The sequence below is a fragment of the Danio rerio genome, chromosome 1, assembly GCF_052040795.2.
Source record: "Danio rerio strain M-AB ecotype USA chromosome 1, GRCz13ab, whole genome shotgun sequence".
NCBI classification, from domain to species: Eukaryota; Metazoa; Chordata; class Actinopteri; order Cypriniformes; family Danionidae; genus Danio; species Danio rerio.
The window spans coordinates 12941372-12963429 of record NC_141021.1 but is presented as its reverse complement, the minus strand read 5'-3'; the positions used below and the strand labels follow the sequence as shown (position 1 = coordinate 12963429).

The following is a 22058-nucleotide window of genomic DNA, read 5'->3' as shown; positions in this document are numbered from 1 at the left end:
TCAACGCTCAGCTTGTCGTTTCGTTTGTCCTTTCCAGCTCGCCGTACGGAGCGAAAATAATACAGTACGAGGAGGCAACATTGATAACAGACTGTTGTAAATGTGACGAGAGAAAAGGTATTTTATTATACTCACTGTGTTGTTCTAGTCGCGTTTGAGTGTGTTGACAAACGTTTGAATAATTTCTCCATATTTGGTTACGCCATGTTTTGTTGTTGTCACTTTCAGTTCAATGTGCAGGTGATTCAGGGACTTGTATTTGATGGACGGTGACTGCTCGTCGTTGCTGCCAGCGGTCTGCCTCGTTCTGGCCGACCCGAAGCAGACTCCACCGGATGACACCTCTCTTGAGAAACTGTTGGACTGGTTCAAAGATCTGCACAGCCAAAGTCAGTAACCTGAAACAAACTGATACGGCTAACGTTAGTTGAGAAGTTTTGGTTGAGTGCTGAGATGACAGTGTCTGTGTTTGAGGGAAATACAACTATTCTCATATGTTGTATTTGCAAAAGCGTTTTTTCTTCCTAGCAGCCTAATTCGTTGTGGTTTTCAACAAAGTGCTGGAAATAGATATTGTTATGAAGGCATCAAGACACTTCCTGTCTCTTGAAATGCCTTCATCAGTCAGATATAGGCAGTATAGATGTAGCATTCAACACCCCTCAATCCTGTGCCTTCCATTCCTGACAGTTGATATATATTTATTCATTCATTCATTTTCTTTTCGGCTTAGTCCCTTTAATAATCTGGCATCGCCACCGCGGAATGAACCACCAACTTATCCAGCATTACACAGCGGATGCCCTTCCAGCTGCAAAACATCAATTGGAAATCCCTACACACTCGTTCGCACATACACTATGGACAATTTAGCTTACCCAATTCACCTATACCGCATTTCTTAGACTTGTGGGGGAAACCGGAGCACCCGGAGGAAACCCACGCGATCATGGGGAGAACATGCAAACTCCACACAGAAATGCCATCTGACCTGGACGAGGCTTAAACCAGTGACCTTCTTGCTGTGGGGTGACAGCACTACCCACTGCACCACCACGTTGCCCAGTTATATATATATCGTTTCAGTGTTGATATCACAAAGTGTGAGTCTGCAATAGTCACATGGCAGGATGTGCAATGTTGAGTTGGGAGTACAGTTCAAAATATATGATTTGTGGGGACATCACAAATTTTAACCCTAAAATAGATTAAAAGATTTTCACTTGATTTAAGTAAACCTAAACCAAGCTGTTATAAAGGTATATAAACCTACATTTTTAAAAATGATTTATACAAGGAAGACTATACACTAATACATGTTATTTTGTATATTATTATTATTATTATGACGATCATCAGATTTCTGTACCTCAATACTGTTGGATTCTATAAAAAAACATAAAAGTAATAGCCCAATCAATACAAAATCATGAATTAATTCCAAATTGAGCTATAAGTCATCTTATGACATTATAATCATATTGCAAAATATATCGCAGACAAACTGAATATCGCAATCTCAGTTTTTTTCCAATATCGTGCAGCCCTTATGTTTTACAGTATGTGTGTTTTTTACACACACACACACACACACACACACACACACCCACACACACACAATAATTACATATTTGCTTAGTTTTCTGTTCTTCAAAACTCTGTTTTTGAAGATACTCATGTCTGCTAGTAACTCTTTATTGTATTTTTGTGTTGTTGTTCTCAGGTAACGGGCAGGTACTTTTAGAGCATCAGCCGTGTCTCTTGGAGTTTATTTCCAGTGTTTGTGCATCTAAAGCCACAGATCCTGCCATCCTGTCTTTCACCCTCAAACTTACTGGACTTCTGGCTGCCAGCAAACAGGATTTTCACTTGCTTGAGGTGAGGCAGTTAGCCAAGATTGTGCCATTTGTCACAATATAAGTGGCAGATTGTATTACACCCATACAGAAGTCCCTCAAGGTTTTTCTTGAACTTGTACTGTAATGGGAGTTTTAATGCTAATTGAAATATATTCACAGAAACCAGCAGTAGAATAAAATGTTTTTGAAATTGATTTTATATTATTATAAATAATACAATCCAGTGCTTACAAGTCTTGCTTAGGACACTTTATTAGGAATCACTGTTATGGCACTAACATCAAAACAACATCAAACAGTGCTGTGCTGTTGTCTGCAGATGTTTTACATTCAGATGTTTTTTGTCTTCTTTATGGAAATAAGGAGGGAGGTCATTTGGTGTGTGTGTTTGAGCGGGAAGCCTGGAGTGTGTGTGATCTCTGGGAGGATGCCTCCGTTCGCAGTGGCTGGATACAGGGACTGCTGAATATGCTGAAACACCAGCAAGCCCTAGACTTTATCTGTAGACAAGGTGAATACTGTCATCACTATAAAATGTGGGGGAAATATTGACAAGTAAATTAGATCTTGATTTTGATTTTTTTTATTTATTAAACTTGGACCTATCAGTTTGTTTTATAAATGAATAATCAGCTAGAATGCATTACATTAATCAAAAGTATCAGTAAGTATGTTTAATTGTAATAAATGCTGCTGTTTTGAGGTATCTATTCATCAGATAATCCTGAAAAAAAATTACAAAAATATTAACACCCAGAACTCTTTTAAGCATTGATAATAGTAGGTAATGTTTTTAGAACAGCAAATTAACATAGTAAAGATTTAAAAAGATTTTCAACGATGCTGAATATCCAGCTTTACTATCTCTGGAATAAATGCCATTGATAAATGCAAATAATGGGAAAATATATTGGTTATACAATATCTAAGTATGACACTTTATAATGTGTTTCTGATCAAATAAATGAGTAGCACTTTACAATAAGGTTGGATTCATTAATTTGAGGTAATGTATTCATTAACAGGAAAGAACAATAAACAATACATTTATAGTATTTATTCATCATTGCTATTTTTAGTTAATGGAAAAACACGAAGGTTAACCTGCAGTGCATTAACTAATGCTAACAAGTATGAATATGGATTTTAATAATGCATTAGTAAATGTTGAACTATGATTAAATGCTGTAAAGTATTGTTCATTATTGGTTCATGTGAGTAAATACATTTAATATTACCGTTTGAGTGTCCACCAATACATGTAGTGTCAGTGAGCATAAAAGAATCTCTTTCTTGAAAAATAATCTATATTATTTAAAGCAAGAGTATTTTCAACAAGTAGGATTTACATCATTTGCTATAGATAGGGCCAGACAGAATCTGTGTACATTTAGCTACTTCTATATATTTGTAAAAAGATATCTGCAGATTTACGTGGAATGATTTTTGGAGTATCATAACTAAAAACATAATATATAAAAATAAAATAAAAAATAATACCTTTTTCTTTTTATTTAATGTTTACGATGCAAATCCAACTCCATCCACTTAATTGGTAGACAAAGCAAGTCTATTATATTATATATCTACTAAAAGACAGAAATATTAATTTACAAACTGTATTGTACGGTAAATAAATCATGAACATTTTCATATTTGTCAATAATATTACTGAAATTAATAATAAAAAAACTAAATAAATAGATTAACACACATCTACAAATAAGTCAATAAATAGACTCAAAAGGCTAAAAGTCTGTGGATTTCTGCGCATGCAAATTTTATTTGGGCCTAGCTGTAAGTTACCAACATTCTTGGAAAAAAAATACTATCCATTTAAGACTTACTGTATTCTATTTTACCTACAGGACTCATCAAAGTGATCCTTCAGCTGCAGAACGACAGGAGTCTGTTTGTTGCCTGTTTAGCTAATCAGCTATTAGTGCAGATCCTAAAGCTCCTCACCCCATCAGACGTGACCAGCGGCAGTGATGCTGTGGTATCCAGTAAATCCTCTTCGAGTCTTGATTGGGTTTCAGTCTCCTCTGAGATTACGAATGCTGTGGTTGAGGCGTTGAGCTCAGAGAATCATCCGCAGGTCCTCCAGGGCGTGCAGCTGCTGTCACTGGTTCTCTCTCAGTGTGAAGAGCCTATCAGAAGCTCTCTGTGGAAAGATGTGCTCCCACCTCTGGAAGTCCTAATCAACAGGGGCTCTGAACCACTGACTCAGCCCCTCATGACTGTTTTACGTGCTGCCGTGATGTGAGTCCATTAGAATACGTCTTATGTGCCTTGTAGAACCCAACCCTGTTTCTGAAGGCAAACCAGCAGTACATAATTTCAACCTCTTACTAATCAAACTACCTGAATTAACGGTCCCACTTTATATTAAGTGTCCTTAACTACTCTGCACTTACATGAAAAAAATAAATACAATGTACTTACTGTGTTCATAATGTATTTGAAAACACTTGTGGTGCTTTTGAGTTGGGATAGAGGTTGAGTTATGGACAGGTTTGGTAGTGTGGGTAGGTTTAAGGGTGGGTTAAGGTGTAAGGGATGGTCAACAGTGTATTTAAAAATGTAATTACAAAAGTTAATTACAGATGTATTTACATACCTGTGTTTAATCAAGCATAAGTACACAGTAAATACATGTATTTACACAATAAGTACATTGTAACAAACTATTAATTCCTATGTAAGTACATATTAGTAAAGGCCACTTAATATAAAATGGGACCAAATTAACTAATCAGATCATTAGAAGAGACTCCAAAACCTGTAATGAATGGATCAGACAAATAGACATCCAAATATGTACTGTTGGTGTGCCTCGAGGAAGACTTGTATATCTGTTCAACTGAGGTGAAGTATCTAATATTTATTGATGCATTGTATTAATATGCCAGTCCAAATTTGGAAAAATTAAAAATTATATTCTTAATGTTTCTAAAAATGTTTTGGATGCTCACAGAGACTGTGTTTATTTGAACGATATCTAAAAGAACAGTGTAAATTGCTTTAATTTCCTGCAGTTTAAAAGAACTTTTCTTTATTATTTATTATGTATATAATATTTAAATGATTCTGATGATGGCAAAGATGAATTTCCAGTTGTGCTAGTTAGGATTTTGTGGAAACCGACACTTATTTTCAATTAATAAATGAATTAATAAAAGAAACACATCACATTGCTGAATACAATAAGAACCATTATTGAACATTGATAAAAAATTAAAATAAACAAGCTCCAATTCAGTATATTAGATTAGCCACTAAAGATCATGTGACACTAATAAGTGGAGTAATGATGCTGTAAATAAATGGTAATAAAGTTTTGTCCTCTTTTATAAAAAACAATATAAAAAAATAGACATTTATTTAAACTTGAATAATGACTGATTTTCCATGAAATTTTTGATTTTCTTCAGCCTTGGTAGGCAAAAAAAATATTTCTTACAAATATTAATTTTATAATATTTCATACTCTGTATTTATTTTGATTGTGAAAATATCGTAAACTTCGATCAATATACATACAATTAGAATTTTTGTAAGAGTGTATTTATTGTAGGCCTGGGTGATTTGGCCTAAAATCAAAAGCTCATCTAATTTAAAATTAATTAAACCATTATTTTATTTATTTATTTATTTTTTTGCCCTTATAGTTCACTAACAGGTTTTGTACAGTAAATATACTCGCATATTACAAGTGAGATATTTTTGAATGAAGGATGCATTGCTTGATTTTTTTAATAATTGAATGAAACACACACTATCTTCTATCTATAATTATTTATTGAACATCAACGTTGATCAATTAAAACACACATTGTCTAAAATAAAGTCACGTTTTTATTTAAAAAAAATGAAAATAAAAAGCTTGCACTTTTGGAAACAAAATAAATTACTTTCAATGTTTTTTCATATTAAAAGCAGAAAATAAGCTGCATCTCTTCTAAATAAAATAACTCTTGTGTATTCTGTAAATAATATTTTAAATAGTGCATTTCTTGCATTTTCTGTAAACAAATATTTTAATGTAAATAATATTTTTAATGTAATGGAAAATATGCCATCTCACCGCAGCTTCCAATCATCGTCAGTGTAGTGCAAAGTAAGGCTCAAAAATGGTGTCCATCATCCTACTTGACCAAAGATGAGATGTGGCTGCAAAACGTGGCTAACAGAGCAGGGTCTTGTGACTCCACATGCTGTTGAAGAAGTAACTGAAAAAATTGACCTCGAAAAATTAGATTGATTATAAGTTCTGAATGTCAATTTCAGTTTTCAATTTTTTTGCATTATTTGACCATTATTACATTTGTATATTATCTTTTATTGTTACATAACATTATTTTTGTGCTTATATATTCCCTTGTTGTGGTAGTTCTGCGAATTGTTTTTAATCTGTTACAGGACTCCTCTGCTTGGCCAATCAGAGTATAAAGTGGAAGAATTTTTGGAAGTCATGCTGGGTACTGGAAACAGAAAGGAGGGCATTCTTTGCGCAACACTAATCGTAAAGCTGGAGAAATGGTAACTATAGTAGACTTACACAATACAGTACATAATGCAGCAACATACATGCATTAGTACAAGCAGTCTGTTATATATTATGTTATAAACTTAAATCTGTTTTGATTTCCCTTTCTTTTAACCTTTTAGTCCTAAAGTTTTAAAGAGGAAGGCCATGGATATTATCTTACTTCCCTTGCAGTGTGTGTCAACACAGTCTCAAGATGGTATCATGCATTCATAGAACTGTATGTTTTATATCATTAAAACCATGCAGTTGTATAATACAGTTTTAATGTCTCCAGCAGAAAAGGAGGTGGATTTAGTCCTGAAGGAACCGCTATCCCAGAAAGCCTTGTGTATTTCTCTCCTCGTGCAGAGTTTATCAAGTCTAGCTGAGCTGGCACACAAAGTAAGTAGACTTCTGCTTCAGACCAAGATTATTTTTGAAATGTTATTATTATAACTGAAAAAACTAAAAAAAAAAAAAAAAAAAAAAAAAAAAAAAAATATATATATATATATATATATATATATATATATATATATATATATATATATATAAATATATATAAATATAAAGAAAGAAACAAAGTCTAGCTTGCATCTTCCAAATATGTGAACTAGACATGTTTAATAATAAATTAACTTTAATTGGATTGGTTCGTTTGTCTGAAGTTTAATTTTTTTTATTGAAACCTTTTAAGTATCATTTGCATTGTTCAGTTTTAGGTTTTATTAAATCAAAGTCACGTTTCATTGTCAATCTTGCAACATGTACTGATATACATTGAACTGAAATTACATTAAGATCCTGGATGCATAAAAATAACTAAAACACTACAAGAGGAATGTAAATATACAATAAATAAAAATAATTGTACTTTAGAGGTTTGCACAGGAAATTACTGAAATATATAGCAAATATAAAAATACTCTTTGCAATAAAAGCCAAATTCAAAATTACAGTAAGCCTACTTCTGACCATGTTTATTAGCTAATAACTCTTTAACTCTATGTAAAATGTGTTAAGTACAGTGAAATGTGTATAGCATAATGAATTTGTGTCCTTTTTTGTTAGGAATACTTTGAAGGCGTTTGCATTCCCTCTGTCACCAGCCGTGTGGTGCAGCTTTTGAGGGTTTGCTCTGGCCATTGCACCTCCTCTCTGCTTCATGTGAGTGCCTGCACTCACCTGATTGGCTCCTGCAAGATACAGAGGTGTGGTCTGGATACATTAGGTGCTCTCAGCGTGTATGAAGGTAAAGACTCCTTAGATAGACAGAATTTAAGTTTTCCCTTAATGAATAAAGCATTATGATTATTCTAAAAGCTCAAAAGACGTATTCTCAATGTACAAATCATGCAATGTTTATGCTTCAATACACTATTGTTAAAGATTTCAGGGTCAAAAGGTATAATTAAAAATGTTTTAAATAGTTTTTAAATAAAAAAATATATATAAAAACTGGAACTATAATAATTAAGAATTATTGCAATTTAATACATCTGTTTTTTATTTTTAAATTATTTAAATTGATGTTTTGTTCTCCAGCAACATTAAATATTATTATTTGTGATTATTATTTGTTATGCTGCTCAAAATTCTTGGGAAAACCATGATACATTTTTCAGGATTCTTTAATTAATAGTAAGTTCAAAATAACAGCATTTATATATAATAGAGGAACAATAAGACATATTTTAGTTTATACTCATGGTTTCATACGGTCATGGAAAACCTGGAAAGTCATGGAATTTAAAAATGGCATTTTTCAGGCCTGGAAAAGTTTTGGAAAAAAAAAAAGCCCACGGAATTTTGGAAAAGTCATGGAAATTAGTTTAACAAACATCTGTATACTTGAATATAGCTGTCTGTACCATACCTGCCAACACTCCCGTTTTCCCCGGAGTCCCCTGTATTTTAGACCCATCTCTCATTTTGTTATTTCTCCTGGAAAACTCTCCAAATTTCAACACCCTCCCCACCCCAAAGGTTCTTAGCATTTTGGTACAGTCTATAACACCCTTGGATCGTCGACTTTGGTATAATATCTGATCGCAGCTGCTGCCCGAAACCCGGTGCATAGTACAGTCACCTAGACACCCCCACCCCCACCATGGTCTCACTGATTTTCAGAGACAAATGTTGGCAGGTATGGCCTGTACTTCTTTTTTGACCTTGGTCTCACACTATAAATGCTGTGTAAGCATTATCTAAATAAAGTGTACATAGATATAAAAATAAATCCAAACTAAAAAGATTGTTACATGTTTTATGATATGATGTAATAAATTTGAACCATTACATTTTGAAACATTAGGTCATAAAAAATGTATTTAAAATTGCTGGAAAAGTCATGCAATTTAAACCACACTGAACTGAATTAAGCTGAACTTTAACTCTGAAAGCTGGTCTGACACGGTTTCAATTTACTAGCTTTATTTTAAGCTGCTTTGGCGTTTTGAAATGAAGATGAATTGAATATATACAGTATATTTTATAGTGATAATGTTTTGTTACAGTGATACTTTAATGCATCGTCACATTTTTTTAAAGATAAACATTACTAAACAGTACATTTAAACATTAAAAAGCATTGTATGTATGTATATATATATATATATATATATATATATATATATATATATATATATATATATATATATATATATATATATATATATATATATATATATATATATATATATATATATTAGTTTATCTACAGCCTGGCTGAGACTAAATTATATATTTACAGTTACATAAGGGATGTGGTACTGGTATGCTAGCAGAACTATCAGTTTAATTGGACTTTGACTGTTAATTATGAAAAGAGTCGATAGATTTATTACAGCCCTAGTTTTGGCATCACTAACCTTGGAAATGAAGGATGTTGAATGGCTCCAATAACTGACTAATCTCTCTACAAATAGATAATTTGGACTTAAGAAAAGACATATTTGGTGTTTTGTTGGATTATCTAAAGAGTCCAGATTCACACGCCACAGTAAGTATAAACATCCATATGTGTTCCAAATATCATTTGCTTTAGATTTTTGATTTTAGATCTGATCTCATGTTGAAAATGCATTTGTATTTAAAAAATTCTGTGATTTTTAGGTTTTAAAGAAAACATTTCAGGCAGTTTTGAGGTGGATTGGTGTGTGTGCATCTTTCCCTGATCTCCTGCAGTTTATCAGCAATGGTAAGAGCACTTCAGCCTCATTGGTTTGGTCTCATCCAAACCTCCATGCATGCCTAACAAGTGGACCGAGACATTTGAGTCTTGGTCCACTTCCATATGAACTCTGGTTTGGTTTGACTGAAATACAGCATAAACAAAACACGGATTAAAGCCATCTAAACAAACCAAAACAGTATGAAAGTAAATCAGTTGCGAAACTCGAGAGCTTGCAAATGTAAATGTGAGCACTTGTGATAATAATATTTGTATGTGTAGGTTGAAATGTACACTTACAGCTCTGATGTGAACAGCTGAAATCCTCGATTTGCACACACACACAACAATCCACACACTTGTGTTTTAAATTGGAAGTTGCAGATTAATAGTTGTGTATTTGTAAAATGTCATTCACAAATACAAAGTGACAGACACACGTGTGCACGGCAAATTTGACTGCATCTTCGCTCTACAACCACAGGTCGGCACTCACAACCTCTCAGATTCGTCAGTACAACTACAAATCTCCCGCGCTCTGACTTTTGCTACACATCTCCCGCGATCTCTGTAGCAGAACTCATCTGTGCACTCGCAGATGCAGAGGCGTGAGCAGCGCTGGGCAGGGGAGGGGCGGGGCTGGTGTAAAGCTGTTTGATTGGCTGATGCCTGACCAATGAACAATGCCAGCAGCCAACAGGACTGAGGTGCAAAATAATCATTTCCCACGATTATTTTATTATTTAGGGTTTATTTAAACTCTTTTCTGAAGAGATTCTTGTTAAAAATAATACATTCTGTGGAAATGTACATACCAGTAAAAGAGCAGCAAAGCCAGTTTATTGGCTAGAGCCAGCCAATGAGATGGGGCGTTTCTGTTTGTCAGGACACAGGGCAGCTCACGTTGTTGGAGGCCTCGAGCAATCAGAGGGTAAGTTATGATTTTTAATAATTATCTATATGTTCAATACTGTTAGCTAAGCTAAGGACTGTGCTGGGTGCTTCTCTTGTTTGTTTCTTATATAAGAAAACAGTTATGAGTTATCTAGGAGCTGCTTTCAATCATGTTATATGGTTCTAAAGATACGATTCAACCCACATGAAATAAGAAGTTGTAATAGTATTTATAGTAAATAATAGTACGTTTTTGAACCATACTAACTATAGTAAACTGTATTATACAGTATATATTGCAGTATCTACAACTTTGTTAATGAATGCAACAGCACACTGTAGTATTAACTAGCATGAACTTTAATTTTATATATTGTGTATGTATGTATATATATATATATATATATATATATATATATATATATATATATATATATATATATATAGCTTAAATTTGAAAAAATTGAAATATAGCTATCTGTTTAAAACTAAACATTCTAATGCCATTTATTATGCAAATATCAAGTTGAAACAAATCTGTTAAGAATACGTATTTATATGTAAAACCTAATACATTTTAAAGCAGTTTCATTTCTTTCTAATTTTTACATCTACATGCATTACATCTGATTTAGGTCCACAACTTGCATCCTTCAACATGATATGTGTGTTCAAAGGAAGAGCAACTAGGTGAGGGAGACAGTGTCCATCGCTCGGCTGAGGGTCCACTTTGAGCATCTCATCTGCAGGGTTAAGCAACATAAGCTGAACAGTCATCATCTCTCTCTATTACAGCGAGCATCAACCAGCTTTACACAATGGCTTGCTTTCTGACCATTAGTTAAGGCTTGAGCAAAGTATTAAAGAGGAGATAACATTTGATGGGTAATGATGAAGTTGGATTTACCACCTCCATCTCATTATGAACAAGGAAAAACCCTGAAATATTTCAATACAAGTAACTAGACATTTGCACTGCACTTATTTGGACTGTAAATTTTATTTGACAAATTACATTCCCTTACAGCACAGGTGTCAAACTCAGTTCCTGGAGGGCTGCAGCTTTGCAAAGTTTAGTTCTAACCCTAATTAAACACACCTGATCAAACTAATTGAGTCCTTCAGGTTTGTTTGAAACTTTCACTTAAGTGTGTTGAAGCAGGGTTGCAACTAAAAACGTGAAGGGTTACGGCCCTTCAGGAACTGAGTTTGACACCCCTGCCTTACAGTAAAGTGTAAAAATACTACATTAAACAATTATCAAAATAAAAGTTGTGTTTGTGGGTGAGTGTGTGTTTTGTTCAAATCTGTAGTCATCTTGGCAAGAAAAAAGAGAAAATAAAGTCGGCTTCCTCTTGAATGATCTGAATCATTTTGAAGTGTTTGTAGATGAGCTGGATCCTCATGTCATCTTTAGCATAAATAACATCCTATTCAAGCTATGCAGCTTCTCTGAGTTCCTCATCGACTTGAAACATGCTGATCTCTCCTGTCACTCCATCCTTACAGGAAACTGAGAAATAACCTATAGTTAGTAACGTTCATAATTAAAAAAGTGATATAAAGGACACACTGTACACAAACATGTAAATAGATAGATGGATAGATAGATATAATGCAGGTTATAATAACAAAAACCGGTATGATCTGTAAGAAACTGAAACGCCTAGTGTTATTTTTAATTGCTATTAATGTGTGTGTGTGTGTGTGTGTGTAAATATACTTCAATTTATTAAAGTTCATGCTAGTTAATACTACAGTGTGCTGTTGCATTCATTAACAAAGTTGTAGATACTGCAATATATACTGTATAATACAGTTTACTATAGTTAGTATGGTTCAAAAACGTACTATTATTTACTATAAATACTATTACAACTTCTTATTTCATGTGGGTTGAATCGTATCTTTAGAACCATATAACATGATTGAAAGCAGCTCCTAGATAACTCATAACTGTTTTCTTATATAAGAAACAAACAAGAGAAGCACCCAGCACAGTCCTTAGCTTAGCTAACAGTATTGAACATATAGATAATTATTAAAAATCATAACTTACCCTCTGATTGCTCGAGGCCTCCAACAACGTGAGCTGCCCTGTGTCCTGACAAACAGAAACGCCCCATCTCATTGGCTGGCTCTAGCCAATAAACTGGCTTTGCTGCTCTTTTACTGGTATGTACATTTCCACAGAATGTATTATTTTTAACAAGAATCTCTTCAGAAAAGAGTTTAAATAAACCCTAAATAATAAAATAATCGTGGGAAATGATTATTTTGCACCTCAGTCCTGTTGGCTGCTGGCATTGTTCATTGGTCAGGCATCAGCCAATCAAACAGCTTTACACCAGCCCCGCCCCTCCCCTGCCCAGCGCTGCTCACGCCTCTGCATCTGCGAGTGCACAGATGAGTTCTGCTACAGAGATCGCGGGAGATGTGTAGCAAAAGTCAGAGCGCGGGAGATTTGTAGTTGTACTGACGAATCTGAGAGGTTGTGAGTGCCGACCTGTGGTTGTAGAGCGAAGATGCAGTCAAATTTGCCGTGCACACGTGTGTCTGTCACTTTGTATTTGTGAATGACATTTTACAAATACACAACTATTAATCTGCAACTTCCAATTTAAAACACAAGTGTGTGGATTGTTGTGTGTGTGTGCAAATCGAGGATTTCAGCTGTTCACATCAGAGCTGTAAGTGTACATTTCAACCTACACATACAAATATTATTATCACAAGTGCTCACATTTACATTTGCAAGCTCTCGAGTTTCGCAACTGATTTACCTTCATAAAACAGGACCCAACTAGATGAGGACAGGACCCAACCATATAAAAGCACAGAATTCCCATGTTTATTTTTCATATTACGGTTTATTACAGGTGTCCTTGTAGCAGATCTTTGTTTGTCTGTGTGACGGGGGAATTTCGGGTGCTATTTTGTCTTCTTTACACATTTGAACAGATCTTTTTAAATTCTTAACTTATAAAAATACCATTATAAGGACAGCAGTATGTACATACAACAAGTGTGTTTAGCCCTGCATTGTTTTGGATGCCTGGTAAGTTCTGTAACAAAACTTTTATTACACATCCAGCATGTGATTTTTGTATTGTGTCTTGAGATTTCAGTCAGCGTGAATGCAAAGTGAACGAGGAAAACATGTATCAATTTATTGTTTGGTTTTAAAAGCACCGCATGATATATAGCAATATATATGTATATATATATATATATATATATATATATATATATATATATATATATATATATATATGTTCTAATGTTTGTTGCTTAAATAAACAAACCTACAGATCCTAAACTACAAGTGTTAACACCTTGATTTGTAATTTAAAAGGATAGTTCAGCCAAGTGATTTCCACTGCAAAAAAATAAATGCTTAATAAATGATTTATAGTGTGTAGTTATTATGAAGTGTTACCGTTTATCTTACTTGCCCTACTGGCAGATTATTTTGCTTGCTTTAAAGAAAAACTTGCTTAATTTAAACTTAATATTTATGAAAATATGACAAGACTTTCTGCACGAATGCTTCCTGATTTAAGAGTTTTTAGATATTTGGACTAGAAACAGGATAAAGACTGTATGTAAGAAGAGATTTTATTGCAGTGCATTACTGAATGTCATTATTTATTCATGTGCAATAACATGTCTAGCTATTGTGAACACTTTCCTAGTATACGCTCATAAATTGAGCATGTGTGTCTGCAGACCTCTTTCCTGTTCTGGAGAAACGTATGTGTGATGTGCGGTGGGAAGTTCGAGATTCAACACTGGAGTTCATCACCCAGCTGACTGTGGCCCTCAGTGGTACAGTACCACAGACATAACCATCTCCTCACTTCATCTATTGCTGTACTGAAAATGTATGATTTTCACTGTTATTGGACTTTTGTGTGTTTTTTTTACAGATAACAGTGGTTTTGTTGAAGTTCTCTACACCAGTGGCCTGGTCTCCATTCTCCTGTCTTTACTGTCAGACACTGAAGGCTATGTCAGAGCGAGTGCCGTGACTGCTGTTGGAGAAGCAGTTACCTCTTCTGTCCAACAGATGGCGCTAGTCAGCAAGATCAACTTGCTGGTGAGACACATTTACTCAGTGCACATAATAGGTTTTTAAAATAGGATCTATTGACCTGATTCCTTCATCTACGAGTGGGTGCAGCCATTTGGAACCTTATTTGGTAGAGACCTCCATTCTCATTAACTTTTATTGATTTGTAGGTGTAAAAAAAATGATCGTTTTGCTGCTTTGTTGCAAATTTTGGTATTGCTATTTTAATTTTTATGCATTGTTGTAAACATAAATGTTTGTAAAAATGTTTATAGTTCCTAGTTTTACCATAGACATTTCCTAGTAATTTCCCCAAGGACAAATTGATCGAAAGCCCTGTCACACTTAAGGTTTCATTAGGTAATGTTAGCAAATGTGTTTACTAACATAAACTAATTATGAACAATACATGTATTGCATTTATGCATTTATTCTTCATAATACAACATTTACTTACACATTATTTACATTCATGCTCGCTAACATCAGTTAATGCATCGTGAGTTAGGATGAACTAATGTAAAATTGTGTTTTCATTAACTAACATGAACAAAACTGTAATAAATGTATTGTTGTTTGTTCATGTTAGTAAATGCAATAACTAACATTAACTAATACAATCTTATTGTAAAGTTATACTGGAAGAAAAAGCACACTTTACATTGCAAAATAAAATCGATAGGATTCTGCCTTTCTGGAAAAATTTGAAGACACTACCCGTTAACACTCTACGTAGAGTACACACTGACCCTTTAAACTCATATTTATTTTTAAAGCAGTTTATTGCAATCAATGCCATAAAGGATGTAAGAGAATAATAAAAAAAGACCAACTGTAGCAATATAGATGCATGTAGTATTTTAGGTTACATATTTGAGTTTAAGATCTTATAAATTAAATTGTGAAATGGATAACTACTTATAATGTTTACATTAGGTTAACTATTATGCGTTGTATGAAACAAAATCTGCCTTTGTGTAAACAACAAAACAAAAGAATTTCCATTCATTTTATAAAGTCCAAACCATATATTGTATTGCCCTCACCCCACCCACCCCTAAACCCAACCATCACAGGAGACTGTGTGCAGCTTTACTCTCTGATTAAACACATCCTGTAGGATTAATAAGCATTTTGAGAAATGAGGACGTCACCAATGTTCTCATATTTCACCTCCTTTTTGTAATACCTGTGTCATACATATGTCATTATACAGATTTGTGTCCTGATATGTCACAAAAACACACACGCACACACACACACACACACACACACACCAGATGGTGCAGTGACTCAACAGAAACATTTTCTGCTCTGCCAGTTATGGCAAAATTGTGAATTGAGGCAATGCTTATGCTCTCTCCAAACCTCTTGATTGTCATTCATTATTCAAAACTTTGAAATTATAGACCATCTGTCTAGAAGTTATTAAATAATAACTAAAACTTTAAGCATTTATTATAGCATAAACATTTATTGTAGCATATTTATTTAATATTGCTCAATCATTCAATGCAATGAGCATACATGTTTAACATAATATTTCGCTATCTAGGAATATATCATAGAATAAAGATAATATGCTTTTAAATTTTAAATCATTCATATTTATTCTCTTATTCTCAAAAATCTAATTATAAATTTGTAAGAGAGCATTACATGGGTACCTTTACTGCTCAAAAGTTTGCTCATTTATTAAAGTCATGGCTGATCCAAAAATTAAAATAAGCTGTTAATTTGTTCGGTCACACTTTACAATTAGGTTTCATTGGTTAGTGTATTTATGAACATGAACTAATTATGATCAATACTAGTATTTATTAATTGCAGTTTAACATTTACTATGGCATTATTAGCATCCATATTAATTCTTGTTAACATTAGTTGATGCACCATGAGATAACATGAACTAACAATGAACAACTGTGTTTTTACTGACTAACATTGACTAACATGAACAAACACTGTAATAAATGTGTTGTTCATTGTTTGTTTATGTTAGTAAATACATAACTTTACGTTAACATGTGACGCAAAATAATATATGAGAAATACAGTAGATTAACTCTAAAGGTGATGATACACAGGGCAACTTTTAGAGCAATGTTGCCCGGCAACATTTGGCATTGCTGCCGTCAGCAGGCAACCATATAAGATACCAAGATACCAAGCACTAATTATATTATAAGTTTTAACATTCTTGAACCGCCCTCACTAGAGTGGATGAATCTAAGAGTAGATGTCTATTAGTCAAAAAGAAAGCAAATCAATATAATGCCTAACTAATAATAATAAAGCTAATATGATGAACGCACAACAAGGAGGAACAAAACAGACACACTGAAAGTTTGATAAAACACTGCAAGACATTTTTTGCTGCTTGTTCAAACTGCTTATTAGAAATGAGTCAATACAGCACAATTCTTGAGACTTATTATTATTTGGGACAGCTTAATTGTTTTGTGTTCAATCCACTTAAATTTAATTGATTTGTGTTGGGTCAACATGAAGAAATTGTGTGGAATCCAGCATTATTTACAGTGTATACAAAGAAAGCAAAATCACTTACATTTAAAAAAACAATTACTTTTGCTGCTTGTTCAAAGTACTTATTTAAACTAAGTTGAAACAACACAATTCTTTGAGGCGCAGTATTTGATCGTCTTCAGAAACATTTTTTGTCCTGCTGGTTGAAAGTCTCTTCATGTTCCAATAGTAATGATTAAAGTAAATGATCTAAATCTGTTTATATGTATTTTTATAATCTGGGTAAGGCATGAAACTAAAAAATGTTCATCCAATTAAAATTTGTCGGGCCAATAATTCCTATAATTCTGTAGCCCAAACTGTCTGTCAGCAAATGTAAGCACTAAGCAAACACATTCTTGTTTAAATTTGTCAGACAGCTCCAAGCCAGTCACGTGATTCGCTACTAGCATTCTGATTGGAGGATTTAAGAAGACTGCCAACAACTGATCTAACAGATCCAGTTTTATTGCCCTTTCTCAATGGGAAAGCTGACAAGCAACTTTTCCAGGCAGCATTGCTCTGTATCGTCACCTTAGAACAGTAGTTCTCAGCCACGTTCCTGGTGGACCACCAGCTCTGCAAATGTTCCATGTCTTCTTTATCAAGCTTTATCACACCTTATTCAGATCATCAGCTCATTAGCAGAGACAGAAAGACCTGAAATGGCTGTGACAGACAAAGGAGACATCCAAATCATGCAGTGTTGGTGGTCCTCTAGGAATGTGGTTGAGAACCACTGCCTTAGAGGACACAAAACTCAAACATATTTGAATCAGAAATCCATGAAAAAAACAATACTGTAATGCCTGTAACTGTAATGTCGCCTACTGAATCTTCTGCTCTTTGCATGCCTTTGGACTTTAGGAGGAGGCTTTGGCACAGATGATGATCATTCTCTCTCAGGACACAGAGGGCTTTCCTCGTAGAGCCGTGGTCAAAACCTTTACATCATGGCTGAAAGGGTCAAACCCCATAACAGCCCTGGACTCTTCCCTGAGCTCGGTCCTGTCTCTCGGGGGCAACGATTTTGACTGGGAAGTGAAAATGCACACGCTGGAGCTCGCAGAAGCTTTGATGGAGAAGATGCTGACCTGCTGTCCGTATGCAGTGCAGAGCTTTTCTTCATCGGAAAGGACGCGTTTGACACAATCCTTGAGCAAACTGAAAGATCTCGGCCTGTTTGATGTGCTGCTCAATGGCTTGTTTGACTGCGACAGACCAGTGTGTGAGAAATCCTGCCAACTCCTGCTCAAACTCAAAAGACTTAATGCTGAAAAGGCTGATTTTGATCATGACGCTCTTGTTTTGAAAGCATGTGGGAACCGATGGGGGGATGAGGTGCAGAGTAGATTCCTCAACAAACAACAGGTCAAAGCATCTGAGCATGTGCTGATTGGAGGTGGCGAGGGAACAGAGAAAGATCTGCACTGCATCAAAGAGATTCCCCTGTCTGTGATATTGCAGATTCTGGATCTAGATGATATGCAGAGGATGCTGAAGTTGAGTAGTGATCATGTTGTGAATTCCCCCCGATCGCTGATGGAGGACATTCTTTCAGCGGCTCAGCAAAGCGAGGAAAATATTGTAGATTGCTATTGAGAAAAATTCTTCTAGCCTTGTACCTTTTAGTGTGGGAAGTTTAATAAAGACAGTATCAAGGTCCGTTTTGTTTTATTATTTTGTTTTGTGAGACTGGAAAGTCAGGTGGACGGTGTTTATGAAGAAGTTGTATGTAAAAGGTTTTCCAAAATTCTTTTGATATTTTGAAATGAATACTTCATTCATTCATTCATTTACTTTTCGGCTTAGTTCCTTTATTAATCAAGGGTCGGCACAGCAGAATGAACCGCCAACTTATCCAGGTTATGTTTTACACAGCGGATGCCCTTCTAGCCACAACGCATTACTGGGAAATGAAACAAATACTTTAATCATTTAATAATGTTCGCAAATATTTAAATATATTTATTTATGTGCGATTTAAACAGTTTCAGGAACCCAGTCAAATTAAAAAATATATAAAAAAAATATTAGTAGAAATTAGAAAATACTGTAAAATACTAAACATTATTTTCATATTTTTTGATAAATAGAATAGCTACATTATTTTCAAATTGCAATATTAATGTTTGTCTTATATTTGTAAACATTCAAACCTTCAAGTGTGTTTTGACTCAGACTAATATTAACTTAAAGGTGCTGTATGAAAGTTTTTAACTCTTCTAAAGCATGAAAAAACCATATGTTTGCAGATATTTAATAAACATGCCAAGTGAACATTCCTGTTCATCTGAAAGACAATACTGAAGTCGGATATTCTGCTCTGAAAATGTGCATTCTGTGCTGGAACGTTTATCTTGGTTTTGGTCTCTTTAACCCACCCAATGACAGTTTAGCCAATTACATTACAGCACCCCCGGTTGCAATTTGGCTGTTTGTACCTGAGGAAGCATGACAGAAATTTAAATACAGCCATCCAGAAGCACAGAATATGCACTCACTCATGAAATGGTATATTATTTACTTTATAACTACAGACTATTATTTACTTAATAACTACAAATTTTTAATTCATGCAGCTATTCAGATCATCAATTTAAAAGGGATATTTCACCCACTAATGAAAATTACATCATCATTTACTCACCCTTGTGTGGTTTTGAACCTTTTGTGTGGTTTTTGAAGAAAGCTGGATGTTGGCACCAATCAACTTTCAAAGAAGAAAAAAAAGCTATGGAAGTCAACGGATTCAAGTAAACAGCTTTTTTCAAGAATTTTTGAGTTCAACAGAAGAAAGAAACTCAAATTTTGGACAAATGACCAGTGACTAAATGATGACAGAATTTTCATTTTCTTGGATGAACTACCCTTTAAGGCAATGATCTCAAACTCAATTCCTGGAGGGCTGCAGCTCTGCAAAGTTTACCTCCAACCACCACCAACTCACACCTGCTTAATGCTGTGTTAACACCAGACGCAGTAAGCGCTGATAAATCGTGTAATAAACATTATGAGATTACTCGATTCATTCACGTGTCAAATTCACTTCACAATGGACACAGATTTGTGTGATAGGCAGGGCTTCTGTCTGCCCGGTGACTTTAGCTTCGGATTCTTCGGACATGGATTTTATTGAGAGAATAACTGTGTTTATGTGTTTTTATGAAGGCTGAAAAACAGCGATGAATCGTTTGGAGCCATGCCTAGAGTCCACTAGATCCATTCTGAGGTGCACCATGCTCTGTGAGCTCATAAAGTCCTCCAAAAAACTATACCTGGATGATGGAAGCTTTCAGCAGTGCTTTAGACTGAGCCGAGCGCAGTTTGATGAACTGTTGTCTGGTGTCGGCAGGAAGATTTCACTCCTGGACACCAACAACAAGCGATACATCATAATCACGCCCCTACTAGGGAAAGCTACTGACTGGTTAACACTGCACGAATGTCCGCTGAAGTTCAGATTTTACGACTCGAGCCGCCTCATTCGTGCATATGGTGCAGGATGTCTATTTGCGTCTTTGCATTGACTTAACATGTAAATCACTCGCGCTTGATGCTTCTTCTGCGTCTGGTTTGAACGCAGCATTATAGTCTCTAGAAGCTTTGAACTCCTTGATTAGTTGGATCAGCTGTGTTTGATTAGTGTTGGAGCAAAACTGCAGAGCTGCGGTCCACCAGGAATCGAGTTCGAGACCTATACTTTAAGGTAATTATTTGTTTTCAGTAACTCACAAACCTTCTTTTGTGGACACGCTATCCTACAGCTGTAAAAAGTCTTTGAAGTTCTTGCTTAATATTGCATGTTTAATGGTGTTGTACACAGTCCGAATATTCTCTGTGTCCACTGCAGTGATCATGTGGTAGTAAATTGGCCCGCTGTTTTTTAGCTTCCTCATTTTAAAGCTTTGAACCAAGAATTTCTGCACGTCCTCCAGCCTGTGAGGATCACCTTGAAACTCAGGAAAATGCTTCCGGATATCTGCAGTTTGGACTTTTTCTCTCAGCAGGTCCATTTTGTTAAAGAGGAGGATGATGGTGCTGCTGCTGTAGTATTTATGATTGATAATAGATTTGAATATACTCAACGAGTCAGCAAGGCAGTTGCTGTCATATAACATTCGGTCATAATCACTGGATCCAATTATAAACAGTATTGTTGTGTCACGGAAGTTAAACTTCATCCTTGCAATAAAAGGCAGGATAGATGATTGTGCTACCACAAAAGGGGTATCACGGAGCACATAATACATGTCTTCTAGGGTTGTCCAGCGACTGCGTGCATGAAGAATGTCTTGATTGTGTGGTAAATAGTCCTGCAAGTACAGTGAGTGGTTCAGTGGGGAAATAATTTCACACATGAACTCATGTTTGTAATTTACTTTTGTAATCAAAATCAATTTCTTTGAATAATTTTCACTTTTTGTGTGTATTGCCTCTTGCAGGATTGCTGAATGCCTCCTCTCCTAAGTCACTTTGAATAAAAGCGTCTGCTAAATAACTAAAAGTAATTGCAAAATATATTTTCTATTTTATGTCATGCTAACAAAGTAGTGTTTTGTATCTCTTATCTTTATTTCACTTTAACCTTTATAGAAGGTTATCTTGCTGTTGTTTCTTCTATATACAATGGGTATGGAAAGTATTCAGACCCCCTTAGATATTTCACTATTTGTTATATTGTAGCCAATTGTAAAATACGTTTACGTTCATCTTTTTCCTCATTAATGTACACACAGCTCCCCATATTTACAGGAAAAAACACGGAATTTGCAGATTTATTAAAAAGGAAAAACTGAAATATCACATGGTCTTAAGTATTCAGACCCATTGCTCAGTATTTACAGTTGAAGTCAGAATCATTAGCCCCCCTGTTTCCCCCCCAATTTCTGTTTAACAGAGAGAAGTTTTTTCAACACATTTATTAACATAATAGTTTTAATAACTCATTTCTAATAACTGATTTATTCTATCTTTGTCATGATGGCAGTAAATAATATTTGA

The 22058-nt window shown here is 34.7% G+C and overlaps 2 protein-coding genes across 6 annotated transcripts in view; one reads left to right on the top strand and one right to left on the bottom strand.

Moving 5' to 3' along the window:
• Positions 1–22: 22 nt before the first annotated feature.
• brat1 (BRCA1 associated ATM activator 1) lies at positions 23–18719 on the top strand. 3 transcript variants are annotated; one of them, XM_087236330.1, is made up of 14 exons: positions 23–117; positions 229–389; positions 1724–1878; positions 2223–2370; positions 3728–4234; positions 4581–6401; positions 6531–6607; positions 6686–6792; positions 7462–7642; positions 9318–9391; positions 9505–9589; positions 14186–14284; positions 14386–14555; positions 17922–18719. In XM_087236330.1, the coding sequence occupies exons 6-14, from the start codon at positions 6334–6336 to the stop codon at positions 18654–18656; spliced, it is 1596 nt and encodes a 531-aa protein (XP_087092456.1). In that variant the 5' UTR covers positions 23–117; positions 229–389; positions 1724–1878; positions 2223–2370; positions 3728–4234; positions 4581–6333; the 3' UTR covers positions 18657–18719. The 3 variants fall into 3 exon arrangements, with proteins under 3 accessions (XP_087092456.1, XP_087092455.1, NP_001035395.1); XM_087236329.1 differs by having other exon boundaries at positions 46–117; positions 3728–4121; positions 6282–6401; NM_001040305.1 differs by having other exon boundaries at positions 82–117; positions 3728–4121; positions 6282–6401; positions 6689–6792.
• LOC797518 (guanine nucleotide-binding protein subunit alpha-12) overlaps positions 16950–22058 on the bottom strand; it is a 62313-nt gene continuing 57204 nt past the window's right edge. For 2 of the 3 annotated variants that reach the window (XM_087236787.1, XM_087236785.1), the window contains one exon: positions 18846–21370. In XM_087236787.1, coding sequence (XP_087092913.1) covers positions 20816–21370 — 555 coding nt within the window. In that variant the 3' untranslated portion in view covers positions 18846–20815. Of the gene's footprint in view, positions 21371–22058 lie in introns of all 3 variants that reach the window. The other variant, XM_087236786.1, reaches the window with a different exon arrangement.

What these genes read in the sequence shown, in the direction of transcription:
- brat1 (XM_087236329.1), top strand. Translation starts at nt 263, where the DNA reads ATGGACGGTGACTGCTCGTCGTTGCTGCCAGCGGTCTGCCTCGTTCTG. An exon ending in CCTGCAGTTTATCAGCAATG is followed by an intron (nt 9,590 to 14,185) that starts GTAAGAGCACTT and finishes GTGTGTCTGCAG; the next exon opens with ACCTCTTTCCTGTTCTGGAG. An exon ending in TCAGCAAGATCAACTTGCTG is followed by an intron (nt 14,556 to 17,921) that starts GTGAGACACATT and finishes TTTGGACTTTAG; the next exon opens with GAGGAGGCTTTGGCACAGAT.